The sequence below is a fragment of the Corvus hawaiiensis genome, chromosome 11, assembly GCF_020740725.1.
Source record: "Corvus hawaiiensis isolate bCorHaw1 chromosome 11, bCorHaw1.pri.cur, whole genome shotgun sequence".
In the NCBI taxonomy this organism is placed as follows: Eukaryota; Metazoa; Chordata; class Aves; order Passeriformes; family Corvidae; genus Corvus; species Corvus hawaiiensis.
In genome coordinates, this window is record NC_063223.1 from 20,250,364 (window position 1) to 20,271,119 (window position 20,756).

The following is a 20,756-nucleotide window of genomic DNA, read 5'->3' on the forward strand; positions in this document are numbered from 1 at the left end:
CTGGCTGGGTCTTGAAGAGCACAGCACTGTTTCTATGGAGGGATATATTCCCTGCTGGAGGGTGATGTTGGTTTTGGGGATGGGATTTACCTCACTTAATGGGCTAGGAAGAGCAGTTATCTTGAATGTCTTACTGAATTTTGTTTGGAAATGTGTGTTACTACAAGAAAACACATCTTATTGCCAAAAAGTGTTTGAACAGTGAGGTATGCACATCAGACTTGGAGCAGATACACTGACAGGGATGTCTAGACTTAAGTATTGTAGAGCAAATTTTGTTCCAGTGCACGAGTCCGTTACTGGGGAGGATAATGAAATATGGGCTGTGGTATGTCTGTGTAGTCACGGATAACTCTGCTCCTGAACCTCACCCCCCACCCTTCCCGAGTCAAGCTCAGTGGACACTTTGTCTTGCTAAGGAGAGGAGATCAGTCTGTTGGAAGGGGGTGCTAAACAGGCCTGGGTGTTTAAACTGCTGCTTGAGCTATATTGGTGGTGGTGGAGGATACCAAAGGATCTACCAGATTAAATGAACCGGTCTCCCTCAAGCTGTTTCTTGGATTGTACACTGCATTTTGCAGTTTAGTTGGAAGGACTTTCGATTTTATAAGCCAGCTAAAATAGTTGAACTCAGCTGTTGTTTAACAGATGAAGGATGAGTAATATTCAGGACTTCAAATAATTTTGTGCTTTATATTTGTTTTGAAACTGCTGGGATTCTTCTGTTGTTATTTGTGGATAGTGTCCATGTTTAGTAATAATCCTTTACTTTGAGTTAGTTTGATGAAAAACACTAAGCTGTATCTGGGCTGTAAAGTGTCTCTTTTTCAAGCCCTGTGGAAATCTTCCTCTTCAGAAATGTTGCCTCTGAAATGCTGCTTGATAGAAAATATTTTTTTCTCACATTCACTTGTACGTGGGAAAATACTGCCTGTGTCACTGTTTCTCTAGAGTGTGTGGATGCATGTGTGGAGCAGTTGTCTGGCTTTGGACTCTGTCCCCACCTGATGCCCAGCTCCTTCTCTGGTGTCACAGCCTCAGAATGTTTTGTTTTTGTGGCTGTCACTTCCTCCCAGGGAGCCTGCACATCCAAAACTTGTCATGTTGGGTTTTCTTGGGGGTGCTGGGGTACTTGGCAGTGAGCCCAGGACACTTGGTGGCCACAGCCCCTTCCCAGCAGCCCTTGGATGACTGCAGTCCTGAGCATCATATGCATATCTCCTGAGAGTGACAACTGTCACACAGATAAATCTTGTGTTCTCTTGTCCTATGAAGTTTAAACTACAGGAAGGTGTGAAGTTAAGCTTGTCCTCTGTATTGTTTGGAACAGCTGAAAGCTCTGCTTTAGTCATCGGCAAAATAAAAGAAATTGAATCCAAGACAGAGCTGCATCAGGAAGGGAAGACTTAAGTCTGTGAAATATTTGTCTGGAATCTGGGAAGCGCTGACCTCTTGCAGATGCTGGTACCTTGCTTGTTCTTGGATATTAACTATGTTAAACCCAACTAAAACATCTATGACTGTGTCTGCTGCTGAAATTTCTTCTTGTTGATAAAGCAAATAAGAGGGAGGAGAGAAATCCCCAGCATGTTTTTGTTTGTGATACAGCTTAGGCTCTGAGTGAGTTTGGGAGACAGACTTTGAGGGATGCCTTGAACAGACTTTGACAGGAATTGCTACAGAGAGGGACCATTTGTGTTGTGGGGTTTTTTCCCTCCTATTCCCTGGCCTCTGCTTCAAAAGCCAGCTAAATATTCACATTATTTCCCTTGCACGGAATGTGGTGGTGTGGTCGTGTAACCACAAAAGGAAATGTTTTCCATGGGATCAGTGAGATGATTCAACTCAAATGTACGTACACTCATACTATCCCAAAAATCCAGTGCGAGGAAGCGAGCGGGAATGTGCAGACAAGGAGAGAGAAGCACTGTCCTGTTGTGGGGAATTTGGGTTAGATTGGGTTAAACATATTCTGAAGTATCGCCCCTCCTTTTGAGTCTTTTGAGCTTCATCTCTGACATGGTTGAATTGGAGCAGGGGAGATGAGCTCGTGTTCATCCAGAACTTCCCCCGGCCTGGCAGAGTTGTGTAGCTGCAGAGACATCCCGCGGCCGGATGAGGAACAACCCGAGCCGTGTCCCTTGTTCAGGCCTCCAAGATCCCTCAGTTCTTAAATTGCTGCCCTTGGCTGTTGCTGTGTGAAGAAACTGGAAATTTGATGCATTCGGAAGCTGTAGTCACCACTTGGTTCTTGAACCAACATTTGGATAACTCATCGTTGTGAGGAAATCCTGTGACATTTTCCCCAGCAGCCTCAGGAGCAGCTGTGATCTAAGCTGGAAAGGGCAAGTCATCTGGAGAGAATTTGGGCAGCTTTACTTTTCAATCATCCTGTGGCTATACCGGGCACTCTGCAAACATTAAAAGAGCATCTGCCTCTCTAAAGCACTTGTAATCTCCTTTGGATTTAGTGATATATCTTGCTTACCTCTAGAGATCAGAGCCTTCTTGTGTGTATAGGTGCTGTGAAAGTATTAGAAAATCGTTGTCCTGAAAGGCTGGGAGTAATAAGGGAGAGAATATGAGCAGAATCCATTCAGTTCCAGCACACACACAGTGACAGAATGACTGTCTTACTCTGCATCTTTCATGTCAGCGAGCCCTAAAGGAGAAAACAGTGTGACAGTAGCAGGTGAGCAGGAATTATTTAGTCATTTAGATGTTAAAAATGCAGAGGCACAAGGAGTGGAATTCAGATTCTGGAAATGTTTGTACTGCCTGTGTCAGTCACCATTACTGATAGGCAGGTGTGGGCTGTAGCTCAGTCTGCTCCACTGCCTTACTGATAAAACTAACAGGGAAGGAAATAGTATTTTCTAAAGATGGGAGGCTCATAATAGCCATATCTCCTTCTTTGCCTGTCTGCTGTCAATCCTATTGGAGGAGCTCTGCATGGGACTGCCTCTGAATTAGTGTTTGTTTACCTGTAGGATTAAAGAGGTGGTGAGGAGCATGCTGGAACAAGCAGGATGTAAACAGAAAACAGAAGAGGATACAGAGGATACAGATATAAATAAATACCATAAGCTTCTCCAAGTGAACAGGGAGTGAATGTAAGTGGTCCTTTACTAACAGGAATCTCCTTTTCTTTTTCAGATCACTGCAAGGAAGCAAATTGCCAGGATTTCCCCCCTGTGGCTGCCTGACTGCTGCTGAACTACCCCTCCCAGCCCATGTGGCTCTCCCCATGCTCCAAGAGTGCAACAGGTGCCCAACGCAATGTGTGTTTGTCAAACCATGGAAGTGGGCAAGTATGGCAAGAATGCCACTCGATCCGGAGACCGGGGGGTCCTGCTGGAGCCTTTCATTCACCAGGTGGGCGGCCACAGCAGCATGATGCGCTACGACGACCACACTGTCTGCAAGCCCCTCATCACCAGGGAGCAGCGCTTCTATGAGTCCCTGCCCCCAGAAATGAAGGAGTTCACACCTGAGTACAAAGGTGAGGCCTCTGGGCATTCCAGAATGCAGTTACAGCTTTCAAGAATCTGCCCTTCCATTTTCCTGCAGCTGTCTTTTGGTGTTACTTTACTTTTCTACTTTACTCTTTTGCAGGCTGGCAATTTGATAGCAGCACTTGGAAAGGAGGAAGGTTTTTTTTTTTGTAGGCACACAGAGTTGAATGTGCTCCTCTTTCTAGACAGAGAGCATGCAGTGTGACAGTTGTAGTCCGTAGTTTAAGATTATGGATGCATAACAGAAGCAGTTTTATTACCAAGTTATTGTCAGTTGCAGCCTTGACCTTGAGCTAATGAGGCCAGATCATAGACTGAGCATTTGCACGTTCCAGTTCCATAATTTATTGCTTCCTCATCCAATCTCTTTATGGACCCATAGCAGCAAGCTGTTGAAGCAGGAAGTACAGCTTTCCCAGTGCTGAGGTGCAGCCTTGTCCCCAGCTGCTTTGAAGGAGTGGAATTTTCCAGTGCCTGTGTCGTAGTAGTAGATTGGCAGCTCAGCTGTGTCTTTCAGAAGCTCGATAGGCTTCCGGCCTTGTGCATTTGTGTTCAGGATGGTGATGTGGTCAGGTAGCCTTCTGTGGGGCTCAGTGTTCCTGTTCCCTCTGCTGCTTTGTCTCCATGTGGCACTGGGAAGGTGGTGCTTTATGGACAGCTGGGACCACCATCTGTTCAGGGTCTTGCCTTTGCATCTGGCTGCAGCCTGACTGTCTCAAAGCAGTGTCTACACACAGGTCATGAGTGAGGGGTGCAGTCTGAAACAGATGGGTCTTCTCTTACCCTCCAGCCACTCTGGGGCCACACAGTGCTCTAGTATCCCATCAAAAACGCCACTGAAGCCTGTGTAGTTCCTAGAATCCATATGATGTGAGTGTTTTCTGGGGGGATGTTTTTAAAACCAATGAAGCTGATAGTCCAGATGGACTGTTGTCTTCTTGAGGTCAGATACTTCCTGGTACCCTAATGGCAGGGGGATGTGCATGTCTATCCCAGTGTGAGATTTCGTGCTGTGCAGTTTCACAATAGTACCAGAAATTTTTCCTACTGATCTGGGGGAGAAGATATTTTCTATCTGAGCACTCAGATATTACTGTAAGACTTCACAGAGATATCTTGAAGAGCACATTCAGGCAGCACTTGGAGTGGCATTTATGTAGTGACATTCTGGAGTCCTGAGCTGCTCTGGAGTTGTGTTTGAGCCCCCTGAACCTTGTTAGCATTGTCCTGTGTAGATAAGGAGAAAGGGAGGACAGGAACAGGATGGCCTGCATCAGCTGAGCAGGACAAGGTTTTCTCACGTTTGTGATGAATCATTTGATTCAGTGCATCTGTCATTTGATACTCCTGGCAGCTAGTCAATACTAGTGACAAGCTAATGAAACATTTTGTCATTGCACATCAGGAGATGGGCTGATGGCCTCATTTTCAGGGCTGGGGCAGTCCCAGAAATGAAGATGTCAGCCCTAACTGGAAGTGTCAGCGGTCCTGCTGTGTGGCTGGCCAGATATATTCTGAGTCTGTGCTGTGAAAGATCTATAACTTCCCTTGGACTGTGGTGCTTTCCAGGAGTCTTCTAAAGGTAAAACTGGACAGGACACATGGTCCTGCTTGCCTGCACTTGGCAGAGGTAGTTATGCTTCTAGGGGCCCCTGTTTTTATTGCTAGGGAGCCCTGGGCCCTTGCAGGTCCTTTTTTTGTGAGACTGGCTGACTTATGGTAAGAGTGGTAGGTGTCACCTCAGCCTTAGGGCTCTGTACTTCATTGCTCTGATGCTGGAAAGCTGCTATAGCAGAGAAAGCACAGTCCTGCTTGGCCAGTGATGTTCCTGTCAACAGCAGGAATGCTTCAGCAGGACATAGGTACTTACCCAAACAAACCAGGTATTATTTCACATGCTTTGCTCCCCTCAGCATCTTGGCAGACTGCACTTGACTCTCTCCAGTTTGACGACATTTGCTGCAAGACTGAAGGAAGGAAATCAATCACACCCTCAGCCTACCAGCTGCACTTTTGTCCTTATTTCCTGCAGTGGCAGAGCTTCCCCCTCTTTCATTGCTCTGGGTTTGCTTTGCTGCTCTGTGAGCTACATTTTCATCTCTTCTGCTGAACATTTGGTTGCTAATGGTTGTGTATTCCCTCACCGGGAGAACTGATGTGTTACTTCTTCCTGGCAGGTGTGGTGTCTGTCTGTTTTGAGGGAGACAGTGATGGCTACATTAACCTGGTGGCCTATCCCTATGTGGAGAACGAGGCTCTGGAGCAGGATGATCTGCCAGAGAGGGACCAGCCACGGCGCAAGCACTCGCGCCGGAGCCTTCACAGGTCAAGCAGTGGCACCGAGCACAAGGAGGAGAAGCCTGGCCTGGCCAGTGACAGCACTGAAAGGTAAAACTTGGAGGGCCCAGTGACAACATGAAGAACAGGAGATCTCTCTTCCTTACTTCTTTGGTTGAGGGTGTTTTGCAATTCCTTAAGGTGGCCAGGCTGTTGTGCACTTGATAGCCCAGCGCATTTTGGCACTGCAGACTGTGTCAGGAATTTTGCCCGGTTCAGGACCAACTCATCCAGATGAAATGCTTCTGACACAACAAGATAACCGTTGGCAGTGTATCAGATGTGGAACCAAAGCATATAGAGTAGATTTGAACACTCTTCAGTCCACCTGGTTATTAATCCAGGGCATTCTTCCCAGGGTATTTTGAATATGGGTCTTTGCTGCCTCACCACAGCCAGAGCTCTTGCAGAAACAAGTTTTCGTGCTTGCTCTATCTATTAGCAGAGTACAGCCTGGCAGAGATATTACATCAACCAGAGCCTAGAGCATGGGTCCACAGCCCAGGGTATTGGTGAGAATTTGCTTTTAAGAAGATTTGTGTTGTGTGCAGCAGGAGAAGGAATAGGAGATGGTTGTGTGCCAAGGGAGGATGTGACAGTCGTAAGTATGTGAAGAACTCCTGCATTCTAACAGGCTGGTTTCTTCTGTCTTTACACCAGCACCATCCAGGAAACAAAGAGTCCCAGGGTGGACTTGCACATCCACTCAGATGTTCCATTTCAGATGTTGGATGGGAACAGCGGCCTGAGCTCCGAGAAGATCAGCTATAACCCCTGGAGCCTGCGCTGCCACAAGCAGCAGCTGAGCCGCATGCGGTCGGAGTCCAAGGACCGGAAGCTGTACAGTATCCTTTGGGAGGCACAGCTGGGTGTGTCAGGCTGCTGCTGCCCTGGCCATACCCGTTTTGTGCCTGAGGCAGCCAGGCCTGCATTTCCCTTGGCATTTCTGTCTCTCACACAGCCACAGTTGAGTTACATGTTCCTTTTCGCTGTTCCTTCCTGCTTCCCATACTGTGACACTAATGAATCATAGAATGGTTTGGATTGGAAGGCACCAACCTTAAAGATCGTGTTGTTCCACCTCCAGGCAGTGTGACTGACTTCTTCATATGGTTGAAGATGGGGTTTTTTTTCTGTGCCTTTCCTCGTGCTTTTGCTGGACTTATCAGCTTGTGGGGTTAATTTGTTTCACCTGGATTCTGTTTTCCTCACATAGAAACAAACTTACTTTTAATAGCTGTATTCTTCATCATTTTAAGTGCATGGGCTTCCTTCTCCAATTCTCAAGTGTGTGCTTGGAGACTCCAGCTTTTATTTTTAAATGGCTTGCATCACTTGCAGAGAAGTCATTCTCTTTGGCTGCCCTCTCCTTTTTAAGCACACTTCCTTATTTTTATGAAGTTCCTCTTTCTAAACCAAACACAGTTTCTCTCTTGCAGGTTTAATCCAGCTGTGCTCTGGTTCCCATTTCAATGTTAACCTGTTGATCTGTGCCCTGTGGGATTCCTTAGGGCAAACTTTTGGGGGTTTTTTCCCCCTTTTTGGAACAAGTTGCTGTACAGACTGCCTGGGGTGTGTTCTCAGTGCTGTGCCCCGATGTGGGGGGGATTGCCCACTGTGTGCTGGTGACCGAGAGCTCCTGTTACTGTTCTGTTTCCTGGCTTTGTCACCTCCCCGGTTCCCCCCTGTGTATTGGGCAGTGCTGCTGTTCTGGACAGGCCAACCCTGCCATTAGTTGACCCTTGAGTTTTCAGTCTGTGGGGATTGTATTGTTTATCCATATGGTCAGATGGCTGATTTGATTAGACTTTAAGCTTTCTCTTAATGGATCAGCAATTCCTACTGTACTCTGTCCTTCCTGACACCAGTGTTTAGCTTTTCAGTTTCCCCTCTGAATTTCCAGTACACATGCACGTGACCTTCCTGCTGTTGGCTGTTCCACTTTCTAGGCTGTTTCCTTCTACCAGCTGTCAAAGCCTGGGTCTACTGTTTGGGTTTTGTCCTTTTCTTCAACTCACCAAGCTGTTTGTCTTGTCTGTTCTTTGGTTCCTATTTGTTTGTTGCCCAGCCCTATCTCCTGCTGGCCCAAGTCCCTGTCTGTGGTGGCCCTGGGGTGTCTCTGGCGGGTAAGCTCTCCTTGACTCATATCCCAGAGTTCCTCTTGCTGGAGAATGTGGTGCATCACTTCAAGTTTCCCTGCGTGCTTGATCTGAAGATGGGGACCAGACAGCACGGAGATGATGCCTCTGAGGAGAAGGCTGCTCGGCAGATGAAGAAGTGTGAACAGAGCACTTCAGCCACCTTGGGTGTGCGTGTGTGTGGGATGCAGGTAGGGATCCCCCAGGCTGCAGATGCTGCTCTTTCCTTTTCACAGCTCCATTAAGCCTCCCAGTTAGTGTTTCCTGCTGAGCACTGAATTTGAACTTCCCACTGCAGGTAGGTACACCAGCATTCATGCTATTTTTGTCTTCATTTCTAAGCCTAAAACAAAGGAACCTTCTTTTCCTGAGGTGGTGTGTTTGTCCAGAGCTCTTTTGTTAACTGACAGGGGATTTCTAATAAAATTATTTTTGTGGCTTAGTGTTCAGCCAGAATGACAGTGCCCGGGGATGGAGGTGTCTGACATTTCCTTCTGTACTGCACTGATTGTTAAAAAGTTGCTCTGCTGTGCCTGGGCCCTGTGCACAAGGGTTTGCTGCTGGTGCTGCTGTGCAATAATCGCTCATTTCCTCACCTGCCAAAGGAACCAGATCTTGTAACCCAGATCTCTGCCCACGGACTCTGAAGCAATGAGGACTCCTCATTAATCACTTGCCACGTAAAGGCAATAGATGTTGGCAGGTCCCACTGCCAGGGGATTGTTGGAGTTGCTGTAAGACTTTGCTGTTAAACTCTTGGGGTCAGTTGTGCCATGCCTTTTGGGGCACTGGGACTGATGAGCCACCTTTTGGGTGTCCTGGGAGAGGACTGGTGCTCAGGCATCCTGAGTATGTCCCCGGGCTGCTCCCATGAGCTTTGGGATTCAGGGAATGGCCAGAGCTGCGTCTTGTTCCTGCTCCAATCATAAGGGGGACAGGATGAGTTCCCCCTGCCCTGTCAGTGCAGGACAGCTCAGGGCTTAGCCTGTTGCTCCCACTTGATGTGCATTTCCTTTGGTGTTCCAGGTCTATCAGCTGGACACAGGGCATTACTTATGCAGGAATAAATACTATGGCCGCGGCCTTTCCATCGAAGGCTTCCGCAATGCCCTCTACCAGTATCTCCACAACGGCATTGAGCTGCGCAAGGACCTCTTTGAGCCTGTCCTGGCCAAACTGCGGAGCCTGAAGGCGGTTTTGGAGAGACAGGCCTCCTACCGCTTCTACTCCAGCTCTCTCCTCATCATCTACGATGGGAAGGACAGCCGGGCGGGGATGTTGGGGGAGCGGCGGCCGGAGGCGCGCCTGAAGCGGGTGGACGGCTCTGTCCCGGAGAGCCTCCAGGACGGCGGCAGCTCAGAGCCCGGCTCCTCGGCCCAGCCCAAGGTGGACGTGCGCATGATTGACTTTGCACACAGCACATTCAAAGGGTTTCGTGATGACCCCACTGTGCACGACGGACCTGACATGGGCTACGTGTTCGGGCTGGAAAGCCTCATCAACATCATGGAACAGATGCGTGAGGAAAACCAGTAGCCCTGGGCTGTGGCCTCTTATTCTTGTCCTGGTGGCAGGAGCAGACAAGACCACCTACTACCACAGGAAAAACACAGACAAATTTGGTTTTAAATAACTGTATTGCTCCATTGTTTTTAAAATGTACTTGGATAGAAGAGCTGAGGTGAGGCAGGATGGAAGAACTCCTCGTGCTGACCAGACAGTTCTGACCACACTCGCTCTGCCTTCTGGAGGAGGCTCTGTAGGTGCCTGCTGGGTGTCAGGTGTTCTGGTTCTTCGCTCATCACATGTGCGTTCTGGAGGGAGGACCTGGACATAGGGGAGAGAGAGGGCTCTTCACGAGGCTGGAGCTCTGGTGCAAGGAGCCTCCTGCCTCAGGCGCCTCCTGCCTCAGGAGCCTCCCCTTTGAATTTCTCCTGAGTTATTTGGAAAGGGCGCTTGCCTAACGGTTGGCAGCGTCTGTGGGGCCACTGGTGAGAAGTCAGATGCTGGTCCCTGTGTTCAGTGTCGCTGGCTCTGCCCTGGGTTTTGCCGATGGGGCTTTGCTTTTGATGCTGCCTTTTTCTGCTGTTTGGGCACTGTGAGTAGCCACCCCAAACACGGAAATGAAATGACCAAATGCAACCCCTGGCAGAGCTGTGGCTGGGAGGGAATGCCACACACCTGGAGCTGCGCTCGAGCCTGGGGTCTGCTCGCTCCCTGGTGGCATGGCATGGGCAGGCACAGGGCTCTGCAGGAGTGACTCTGCCCTGGACCACTGACTTGCAAGCACTCAGCTCGTGGGCTAGCAATACTATCTGTAGCAGTTAACATGACCCCAGCTGTGCAGCGGGGCATTTTGGACCATTTCAACCCTTCCCCTCCTGTAAAGTACAGAGTACGTCCCTCTAGCACAAAGCTGCCCTCTTCCCCCGGGGACCCTCTGCCCCCAGGCCCTGCTCGTCCATCAGGTCTGGGGGTGGTGGAAGGGGAGGCTGAGGCTTAGGGCTGATCCCCGTCTCCTCGCTGAGGGCCTGCAGGGGCCAGATGCGGGGTGACCTAGCTGAGCAGTGAGTGCCACTGTCTTGACTGTTCAGCACCACTGCCTGACTGTTCGGCTTTGCTTCACGGAGTCAGTCTTTCCCAAAATAAATGTCCTCCAGCCTCCTTTGATGAGGAATTAATGTTTGATACTGTGGCCTGGTGGTACCGGACCGTACCCTGCTCCACCTCAGCTCCTGTTTTTGTGCTGGGGCCCTGGCTGCTCTCTCCTGCTCTCACTGACTTCGTTCCATGGCATTACCATTACCCTGTGTACCCACAAGGCCAGGGTTGGGGTTGGGGTTTTTTTAAATTACTTCAGGAAAGTTTGTTGGGGGAATACTCGCATGTCGCATGTGTGCCGACTCCATGTGCACAGAGGCCGCTCGCAACGCGCGGCTGCTCGGCCTCGCTGCTACAGCAGGCACAGGTCCGTGGCACTGGTGTGGAAGGGGACAGGAGAGCTGCCCGCTTTCTCTGCTTGTCTCCCAGCTCCTCAAAGCTTGCCCAAGCCACTGCTCCCCTGCCACCCCCTGGACAAGGACCTTTATCCATGGCACGCTGCTCTCTGCACTGGGTTACTTCATCGCTCCTGCAGGTCCCTGCCGTGCCAGGACTCGCAGGATTTTCAGGGAACAGGTTTGCAGGAGCGAGGGAGGCTGGGTGAGTGCTGGGGTGTAGGTACCCACGACAGCCGTATATTCCCTGGTCCTGCCCCAGCGTAGCCCATCACCGCCCACCTCTGCATGTCCTTGTCCCCGCGGGTTGTGCTCGGCCGGGCCGCAGATCCTGGAGAGCCTCCTGCTGTCCCCCCGCGCTCATTCCTGCCCTTCCCCACCTCACTGGGCCGTGACGGACGGGCCACGCTGCCGGCGCTCAGTGGGAGCTGCCTTTCCCCCGCTCCCCTTCGGACCACCACGGTGGCACTCCACAGCTTGTACATAGCCTTGGCCCCGTTTGTTTTTACATGAATAACCACCCTGTTTGTGCTTCACAGAGAACCAAAAACCATTAAAGGATCTGTTTTTGTCCGCGGTGTGCCGTGCCTGCCTCTCCCACCGTCTGAGCCCGGGGACGGGGGTGGGGGGCTCGGGTGAATGTCCCCGCCCGGTGCTGCCGTGCCGCTGCTCTCTTGTCGTCAGGGTCGCCTCGTCGCTGCTGCGTGCCGAGGGAGCTCCAGCTCCGGGCAGGGTGCGGTGGCTGCAGCAACGACCTGGCCATACGGCGATGGGACCCGGGCGGGCGGAGGAGTGTGCGGGGCGGGCACTGAGAGCCGGGCGGGCGGTAGGACCCGGGCGGGCGGTGTTACGGGGCCGGGAGGCGGGGCCCGGGCGGGCGGTAGGACCCGGCGGGAGGCGGGGCCCGGGCGGGCGCTGTGTCGGGGCGGGCGCTGTGTCGGGGCGGGCGGGGCAGTGCCGCGCGGCGGTGACGCTCCCGGTGCGCCCGGCGCTGACGTGTCGGTGCGGGCGCTGGCGTGGGACGCGGGACGCGCGGGATGCGGGCGCTGATCCTGGTTGGCGGCTTCGGGACGCGGCTGCGGCCGCTGACCCTGAGCCGGCCGAAGCCGCTGGTGGAGTTCTGCAACAAGGCGGTGCTGCTCCACCAGCTGGAGGCTCTCCGGCAGGTGGGGGCGCGGGGCGCGGGGGGCACGGGGGCCGCCCCGCCGCCGGCTGACCCGCGCTCCCGCAGGCGGGCGTCAGCCATGTGGTGCTGGCGGTGAGCTACATGTCGGACGCGCTGGAAGCCGCCATGCGGGAGCAAGAACAACGGGTAAGGGCCCTTCCGCCTCCCCCCGCCTCTCCCCGCAACCCGGCCTGTCCCGCCGCTCACCTTGTGCCCGCAGCTCGGCATCCGCATCTCCATGTCCCACGAGAAGGAGCCGCTGGGCACAGGTAGGATTCGGGCAAGGGCTTGGGGCTGGGGGGCGGGCGCAGGCGGGATGGAGGAAGTCTGGGGACAGCAGGGTGGATGCTGGGGGGATACCGGGATGGGTACGGCAGGGCTAGGGACGTTGGGAGGGGGGCGCCGTGGGCATTAGGGTGGGTATAGATGGGTGGGGGTGGAGAACACCGGGAGTGGGACACCATGACTATGGATGGGTACGGCCGGGAGGAGCAGGGGCATCGGGAGGGATATGCCAGGATGGACATGGGCAGGACCAGGGACAGCGGGCCGGGTGAGGATCCAGAGGGCCTGGGGACTTGGGAGGGGCTCTGGGACGGGCAGAGGTGAGGCCAGCAGGACCTGGGCTCACCACGTCCCTGCGGCGTCACTCACGGGCGCGCAGCGGGGCCGCTGGCGCTGGCGCGGGACCTGCTGGCCGAGGACGGGGAGCCCTTCTTTGTCCTCAACAGCGACGTGATCTGCGAGTTCCCCTTCGCGGCGCTGGCCCGTTTCCACCGGCAGCACGGCGGCGAGGGCTCGCTGGTGGTGACCCGCGTGGAAGAGCCGGCCAAGTACGGCGTGGTGGTGTGTGAGGCCGACACCGGCCGCATCTGCCGCTTCGTGGAGAAGCCGCGCGTCTTTGTGTCCAATAAGATCAATGCTGGGCTCTACATATTTAGCCCTGGCATCCTGCAACGCATCCAGGTACGAGCCAGGGTGCCACGCTGGGCCAGGCTGGGCCAGGCTGGGGGTCTGTGCCCCCTGCTCAGCCCTGCACCCCGTCCTCGCAGCTGCGCCCCACCTCCATCGAGAAGGAGATCTTCCCAGCCATGGCACAGGATGGGCAGCTCTACGCCATGGAGCTGCAGGGTAAGGCCCTGTGTCCAGTGCAGGCAGCATCAGGGGTCTTGCCTGCACTGCCACCCTCACGCTGGGGGCTGTCACCGTGGCTCTGTCCCCACAGGCTTTTGGATGGACATTGGGCAGCCAAAGGACTTCCTTACGGGCATGTGCATGTACCTGCAGGCGCTACGGGCTCAGCACCCCGAGAAGCTGCACTCGGGGCCTGGTGTCGTAGGGAATGTGCTGGTGGTAAGTGCCAGCCCCCAGGACACCAGCCCTGGGCACATCATGAGCTCTCTGCATTGTCCCACTGCTGTCCTCGCTGCCATCCTCAAGCTGTGCCCTCTTCCCTGGCTGGCCAAGTGGCATGGGCTATGTCAAGAGCTGTCTGCCCTCCTGACCCTGTTATGGCCCCTCTTCCTTCCAGGACCCCAGTGCCAAGATTGGGGCAAACTGTGTCATCGGCCCCAATGTGACAATCGGGGCAGGTGTGGTGGTGGAGGACGGGGTGCGCATCAAACGCTGCACTGTGCTGGAAGGGGCCCGCATCCGGTCCCATTCCTGGCTGGAGTCCTGCATCGTGGGCTGGAGCTGCTCCGTGGGGCAGTGGGTGAGGACGTGGGTGTCCCTGCAGGGGATCGGGACTCAGCTCTTGCCCTCCCACCTCCTCGGGCTGCGGCTGCAGGGATGTGGTCCCTGCAGGCAGGAGCAGGAGCCTGGCACTGGGCCCCCAGCCCAGGGATGTGACCGGGCCTTTCTGGGCAGGTGCGCATGGAGAACGTGACTGTGCTGGGCGAGGATGTCATCGTCAACGACGAGCTCTACCTCAACGGGGCCAATGTGCTGCCACACAAATCCATCGCCGAGTCTGTGCCAGAGCCACGCATCATCATGTAGCAGCCCCAGCAGGCCCTGCGCTCCTAGCTATCCTTGGATTAAATATTTATATTTCCATTTACTGTTAAGCATCACCTGAGTGCGGCCCCAACACCGGGTCACTCACCAGGGCTGGCCTGGCTTCCCCTTCCCCTCTTGCAGGGCACCACATAAGGAAGAATAATTTAATGCTGCTTTTCATGAAGTCAGCCCCAAGCCAGGGGCAAGTTAACAGCCCGAACGCCCAGCCCAGCCCCCCTGCCCTGGCCCCGGGACTGCTGTGTGTTCCCAGTGCTGCCGCAGAGCTGAGGCCTCAGGCTCCCCTCCCTGAGAACGGCCCACGGGGCAGAGAGGCTGCTGGGCACCGGCCTCTCCCACCCTGCAGCCCTCCCACCCCACGCTGCTGCCCCGTGCTGGGTCCTGACCCTCTGGGTGAGGGTCCCACAGCCTTGAGCAGGGCAAGCGATTGGGGAGAAGCCAGCGTGGGGTGGGGGGGCTGCCCTGCTCAGCTGGGGGAGCCCGTGGTGTGGGGCTGGGCCCTAGGAGCTGGCTGGCTTGGTGAAGTCATCCACCCCCGTGATGGTGGCCTTACAGAAGAAGCAGTCCTTGTTGTTCATCAGGTGCTGGTTGATGCAGGCTCTGGGACAGAGGAGGAAAGAGCATCAGCCCCCATCCACATGGCACAGGGCAGGGCCAGGGGCTGGAAGTCATCCTGGTGGAGGTCAGACATGGCATGGGAGCTACTCACTTGCATGACTTGTGGGAGCAGGGCCTGAAGATGGCCGAGATGGGGTGTGCGTAGCAGATGGGGCACAGGTCTTCCTCACTGGTGGGCTGTGGGGGTTACCAGGCAGTTAGCAGTGGTAGCCAAAGCCCCGTGTCCCAGGCCTGCTGTTGAGGACTGGGACAGGGCTGGGGCAGGGGGAGAACTCACCAGTGTGGTAGCAGCTGCCTGCTTGGACTCCTCACTCAGATGGTTCAGCATCTTTTCCACCTTTGCCAGCTCCTCAGCACTGATATACTCTGTGTCTGGGGGGGCAAACTGGGCGTGTGTGGGGTGGGTGGGACCCTCAGGCTGCCCTGAGGCTGCTGAGTGATGCACGGGGGGCTGCGGCTGCCCTTAGGGACCAGCCAGGACAGGGAGCACTGGGCACTGAGAAGGGCAGAATTACTGGCTGGCACTGGATACATTCCCATCCAAAGTGCTACTGCTGGGGTGGTGGAGGAGGGCACAGACACCTGTCCCCAGGACTAAAAGGGCTGGGACATGTTGCAGGGGACACAGACACCAGCAGCCCCATTCCTCCCTCCCCAGCTGTGGTGGGTGGTGAGCACAGCCCAGCTCCCAGCGCAGGGCCAACACTTACAGGTGTGCAGGGAGAAGTGGCGCTTGTCCGTGGCCGGGGCAGCCGCTGCCAGGGCCGAGGGCTCGGCGTGGCCCAGCAGGTACTGGATGGAGCGCAGCTGGAAGCAGGGATCCGCCAGCAGCACCGCGGTCGCACGCTCGGTCCTGCCAAGGGACACAGACCTCAGACCACAGACAACCCAGTATCGCACACCAGTATCCCCAGCTGGTGTCCCCTCAGCCCAGGAGAATGTGCTCAAATGCAGCCAAAGAGCAGCAGCCATCCTCCTCCTCCTCTGCCACCCTGACTCAGAGGCTCCGGGATCGATGTGGTGCTTCAGCACTTGCTGAGGCTGCAGCCCTCGGGCCAGTGCCTGAGCCTGGGTTGCTGCAGGGCGGCTGAAGCAGCCAGTGCTGCCCTCGGTCACAGCACCTCGGGTGAGATCCTCCGCAGAGCCTCACGCCAGGGGCTGGGACCCGCCTGCACCAAGGGGACAGCTCAGCGTGCCCTCAGGGCAAGCAGGTCCCCCCACAAGGCAGGAGGGAGAAGTCGTGGCTCTCCCTGGCTTCAGTGGGGACAGCCAGGACAGATGAAGGTCGCCTTAATGAGTGTCTCCATCGGGCACCAGTGCCGCAGCCTGGTAACAGCCCTTGGCAAGGAGCAGAGCTGGCTCTGTGGCCGCCCCAGGGGCAAGCAGAGCTGCTCCAGCGGCAGGAGGGGCAAGGGAGCAGCCATTCAGCACAGGCTGAGCCGGGGCACAGGGGGTTAACAGCCCCTTGACTCGCAGCAGCCGCAGCCGCCAAATTAGCTTTTTGCTGCCCTAATGGAAACCAATTCCCCAGCTCTCCTCTTCCCACTAACCGCCCGAGCTCTGGATAATGACATTCCTGCGTGTCCTTCACCCTATGGCCACTCCTTCCCCCCAGCAGCCCGCGGCACCCCCTCTGCCGTGGGGACCCTGCCGAGCTCAGGCCCCCTGCTCACCCCAAGGCCGGAGGTGCCGGGGGGTCCCCAGCTCGTGGGGGTGCCGAGGACGAGGGCAGAGGGAAGAACCACGGCTGGGAGAGAAGCAGCACCGGGGGGTGACCGCCATCCCCACTCCCAGCCCGGGTGCAGGATGGGACACGAGGGGCTCCCAGAGGTGACGGGTTTGTTCCAGCATTCTGCCAGAGGCTGGGCAGTGGCGGAGCAGCCGCTGCACGGATTGCAGCCGGTCGCGGCTCTCCGGCGGCTGCACACCGCTACGGCCGAAGTGGTCCTGAGCTCCCCTGGGGACAAGCGACCGCGCGGGGTCGGTGCTGGCTGCGCATCGCTCTGCCCACTCGCAGGGAGGGCCACGGCGAGGGACGGGGCCAGGGACCGGGCCAGGGCCACCGCCGCGGCCACCACTCCCCGCGCCGGGGCCAATGGGATCCCGCCCGGCCCCCTCGCCGCGCACCGCCCGCGCGTAAATAGGGGCAGGAGCGGGACCGCGCTCCCGGAGCGCGCCCGGCTCCCGGAGATGCTGCCCGGGAGGGAGCCGGACGGGGCTCCCGGAGGCTGCAGCGTGCGGATGTGCCCCGGCGGCGCTGAGCCCTGAGAAACTTCGCACTCTAGGGATGAGCAGCTCCAGGAGGCAGCGAGGCGCCCGCCCAGCCGGACACACAGCCCCGGAGCGCCCGAGCGCCTCAGCCCCCTGATGCTGATCGCCGGCTCCCGCCCGACCCCCGGCAGCCCCCGGCCGGCCGGAGCACAGGTACGAGGCAGCCTCGGGTGAGCCGCGGCAGAGCCGAGCACGGCAATGCCGCCCCGTAGGTCTTTTCAAGCCCCACGGCTGGAATCGGGATCCTCTTTCGCGGGGTGCAGAAGGGCGTCTGTAGATGCTTAGCAGAGCCAAGCCGGCACTGGGGGCGAGAAGGGAGACGGCGGCAGATTTTCTCTCGCGTCTCATTGAGCCTGGCTGTGCCGCCGGGCTGTACAGAGGCTTCTGCTCACCACAATGTCCTCGCCGGTGCCCGTGGACCCGCTCTGGCCGCGGGTGGCAAAGCTGTTCCTGCTGCTGCTCCAGCTGCGCGCTCCCCGAGCCTCCCCACAGCCCCACCGCTGCCCTGCCGCCTGCATCTGCACCTCCGACCTACTGAGCTGCAGCCGGCAGATGCTGCTGCGGGTGCCCCAGGCACTGCCGCCCACCACCACCACGCTGGACCTCAGCCACAACGCCCTCACCCAACTCCACGACCGCTGGCTGGCCGCCCTCCCGCACCTCGAGGCCCTTCACATCAGCCACAACCAGATTCGGAACCTTTCTCCGCGGGCTTTCCACAATGCCTCCTTCCTGCGGCACCTGGACATGTCCTCAAACTACCTGCACGCCGTGGAGACGCACTACTTCGAGGCGCTGGTGAGCCTGGAGGAGTTGCTGCTCTACAACAACCGCATCACGCGGGTGGATGAAAACGCCTTTGCCAAGCTGAGTGGTCTGCGGAAAGTCTACCTGAGCTGGAACAACCTGACCACCTTCCCCTTCCATGCAGTGCAGGGGCTGGGAATCTACAACCTGCGCACGCTGGACCTCTCCTCCAACAGCCTGAGCAGCATCCCCGTGGAGGTGCTGGCAGCTCTGCCCGAAAACATCGGCAATGGCTTGTATCTGCACAACAACCCCATCAGGTGCAGCTGCCCCCTCTACCTGATGCTCCAGCGCTGGAATCAGCAAGGTTTCAGCTCTGTGAAAGATTTCTTTGAGGAACACACCTGCAAGGTGTCTGACAACGTGCCCCGGTCCCTGATCAAGTTTCTCAAACACAGCCACATGTTTGAGAACTGCTCGGCGAGCACCAAAGAAACAGACATCTCGCACTTGGAGGTGATGGTGGGCCAGCCCATCCTGCTCACCTGTAACACCAGCCTGCCGCAATCAACCACCACCTACATGTGGATCACCCCTAACCACGAGCCCATCAAACACCCTGGGAACAGCAATCACTCCCTGGAGGTCTATCGCAACGGCAGCCTGAGGATCGCTGTAGCCAAGCCCTGGCTCTCGGGGGTCTACGTAGGCTTGGCCATGAACAGCCCCTACAACTTCAGCAGGATGTGCGAGTTCAATGTGACCGTCCTCTACCCCAAGCCAGCTGAGGAGACCTTCAGCACTGGCCTCACAACCCTGCTGGGCTGCATTGTGAGCCTGCTGCTGGTGATCATCTACTTGTACCTCACGCCGTGCCGCTGCCTGGGCTGCTGCAAGAAGCCGGCCCCGCTCAGCCCCCCGCAGGAGTGCAGCGCCCAGTCCTCCATCCTCAGCACCACTCCTCCTGCCACCGATGGGCCAAACCGCAAGGCCAGTGCCAACAAACATGTTGTCTTCCTTGAGCCCATCAGGGAGACACAGAACGGCAAGATCCGCCTGGCCCTCGGCGAGGACTTCCCTGACCCCAAACACCTCAAGGTCCTGCAGCTCAAGTCAGACTCAGAGTCCATCAGCTCTGTCTTTTCTGACACCCCCATTGTGTCTTAGTGGGAGAGAGCTGGGAGCAGATCTGAGGCCTCCCACGAGCTGGTCTCCTCCATCACTGCTAGAACAGGATTATTGGGCATCCTGAATTCCTGGCTTGACCACGACCCACGGGAGTGATTGACATCACCCACAACCGCTTCAGCCATGGGCTCCTGGTGGGTTCTGGGCCATGGGCACATTGGTGCCCAGCAAAAGCACCCTGCATAATCCACTGGCAATGGCCGTGTTAGCACAAGGGTAACGCTGATGAACCCAGCATGCTGGAGAAACGCCCCTTCATTTGGGCACCCACCCTCCCTAATGTAACACCAGAGCTGGGGGTCTGCCATATCCCCAGGCATGAGATGCCCAACCTGACACCACTACCACAGACCAGGTCAAGGGATAGCTGTGACAAGTGGGACACTGTCCTGGCTCATGCCAGGACCCTCAAGAATGGTGATGCCACCATCCTCTCCCAGCCCATGGCGGTCCCCATCAATATGCCATGGCTGGGAGCAGGGGACTGTGACCCCATCACATGTGGGGGGTACACACCCTCTCCCCAAACATGGCCACGCAGGAGGGATGGAGCTCAGCGCCTGACCAGCCACGCAGCCAAGCAAACCTTACAAGCTTTTGCTTCCCGAGAAGCTGTAAATCGTCAAAGCAGGATTAGGTGACGAGACACAGCGCCCCAGCCCGCATTGCTCAGAGCTCTCCATGCCACCAAGGACACTGAGGTCTCCGATGCACCACGCGCTCCTTCGCTGCTTCTCCTTGAGGCGGACACGCGCTGCTCAAGCACAGCTATTTAGGCAGTAACCTAATCAGCCTATCGATAAATGTGAGTAATCCTCCCCTCTCCTGGGTCGTAATTCTCTAGTTCCATTGGAATAAAAATGCCTATTTTTTTAAGCTCACACTGGGCTGAGTGTCTCCTTGCCCTTGCAGCAGTGTGCAGCCACCCCGCAGCTCACGGACACAGCGGTGGGAGGCTGAGATCTGAGGGAGCCCTGAATTCCTGCAGGCCCAGCACACAGAGCCAGGCAATCTGCACTGGATTGGCAGCCTCTGTTCCCATCAAATGGCCTTCAGGTGGCCTTGGCAAGGGAGTTAAATGTGCTGGTGGCCAGTGGTTTGTCCTTGGGAGGGCAGGACCCCAAAATGATGCTTCGGAGCTGGGGAAGGAGCAGCACCAACTGACACGAGGGCATGTCGAGACCCTGAAAGGAACAAGCAGGGTTTAGATACAGGGGAAAGGCACTGCTAGGGATGGGATTGGCCCTGCTTTTGGCTTAGTCCTGGTGCTCCCTGCAGATGGAGCCCCCCCACTCGTGTCACCTGCACTGCCTTCCCTGGCATCCACCCTTGCCTCTTACTGAAACAGGGAGTGGTTCTGCCCCCTCCAAAATACCTGTCTGATCCCACAGATGGATAAGGGTATCCTACCCATCTGCCAGTCACCAGCATCCCATCCACAGCTGGAGCAGGAGCATGTGGCCATCACATACAGCACAGGAGAGGCTGGGGCTACCCTGTGGGCAGGAGCACAGCTCAGCCACCACTGGGACCAGGATCCTTCTGAGACCTGCAGCCCCTCCCACGGCTGAGCACCCTGGTCCCAAAAGCTGCTGGCAGCCCTGTGACTGGTGGGAGGGTAAAACCCTGTGGCATTGGGACCACATTAGCACACATCCTTCGACTTCTTCGGCCAGGAAACAAGCCGCTTTTATCCCAGCAAAAACTCGACTTTACCCCCAAATAAATTGCTAAAACCACCCCCCCCACGCCATCCAAGGAG

General features: G+C 56.2%; 4 protein-coding genes across 8 annotated transcripts in view; 3 read left to right on the forward strand and 1 right to left on the reverse strand.

The window, feature by feature from the left end:
- IP6K1 (inositol hexakisphosphate kinase 1) overlaps positions 1–11,559 on the forward strand; it is a 37,106-nt gene extending 25,547 nt beyond the window's left edge. For all 3 annotated transcript variants that reach the window (XM_048315328.1, XM_048315329.1, XM_048315330.1), the window contains 5 exons: positions 3,157–3,502; positions 5,693–5,903; positions 6,513–6,697; positions 8,006–8,181; positions 9,017–11,559. In XM_048315328.1, coding sequence (XP_048171285.1) covers positions 3,280–3,502; positions 5,693–5,903; positions 6,513–6,697; positions 8,006–8,181; positions 9,017–9,526 — 1,305 coding nt within the window. In that variant the 5' untranslated portion in view covers positions 3,157–3,279 and the 3' untranslated portion in view covers positions 9,527–11,559. The remainder of the gene's footprint in view (positions 1–3,156; positions 3,503–5,692; positions 5,904–6,512; positions 6,698–8,005; positions 8,182–9,016) is intronic.
- A 405-nt stretch (positions 11,560–11,964) lies between these two features.
- Positions 11,965–14,209, forward strand: GMPPB (GDP-mannose pyrophosphorylase B). Its single transcript, XM_048315413.1, has 8 exons — positions 11,965–12,152; positions 12,218–12,298; positions 12,372–12,420; positions 12,816–13,117; positions 13,204–13,282; positions 13,377–13,504; positions 13,683–13,865; positions 14,021–14,209. The coding sequence occupies exons 1-8, from the start codon at positions 12,024–12,026 to the stop codon at positions 14,150–14,152; spliced, it is 1,083 nt and encodes a 360-aa protein (XP_048171370.1). The 5' UTR covers positions 11,965–12,023; the 3' UTR covers positions 14,153–14,209.
- Positions 14,210–14,302: 93 nt separating this feature from the next.
- Positions 14,303–20,756, reverse strand: part of RNF123 (ring finger protein 123) — a 47,890-nt gene continuing 41,436 nt past the window's right edge. For all 3 annotated transcript variants that reach the window (XM_048315410.1, XM_048315409.1, XM_048315411.1), the window contains 4 exons: positions 15,499–15,641; positions 15,066–15,160; positions 14,880–14,965; positions 14,303–14,770 (listed from right to left, as the gene is read on the reverse strand). In XM_048315410.1, the coding sequence (XP_048171367.1) occupies positions 14,671–14,770; positions 14,880–14,965; positions 15,066–15,160; positions 15,499–15,641 (424 nt within the window). In that variant the 3' untranslated portion in view covers positions 14,303–14,670. The remainder of the gene's footprint in view (positions 14,771–14,879; positions 14,966–15,065; positions 15,161–15,498; positions 15,642–20,756) is intronic.
- Positions 16,957–19,875, forward strand: AMIGO3 (adhesion molecule with Ig like domain 3). The gene has a single exon (XM_048315412.1). It carries the CDS (start codon positions 17,456–17,458, stop codon positions 18,971–18,973), a length of 1,518 nt encoding a protein of 505 aa, XP_048171369.1. The 5' UTR covers positions 16,957–17,455; the 3' UTR covers positions 18,974–19,875.

What these genes read in the sequence shown, in the direction of transcription:
- GMPPB (XM_048315413.1), top strand. Translation starts at nt 12,024, where the DNA reads ATGCGGGCGCTGATCCTGGTTGGCGGCTTCGGGACGCGGCTGCGGCCG. An exon ending in TGCGGGAGCAAGAACAACGG is followed by an intron (nt 12,299 to 12,371) that starts GTAAGGGCCCTT and finishes TTGTGCCCGCAG; the next exon opens with CTCGGCATCCGCATCTCCAT. An exon ending in GCTGCTCCGTGGGGCAGTGG is followed by an intron (nt 13,866 to 14,020) that starts GTGAGGACGTGG and finishes CTTTCTGGGCAG; the next exon opens with GTGCGCATGGAGAACGTGAC.
- AMIGO3 (XM_048315412.1), top strand. Translation starts at nt 17,456, where the DNA reads ATGTCCTCGCCGGTGCCCGTGGACCCGCTCTGGCCGCGGGTGGCAAAG.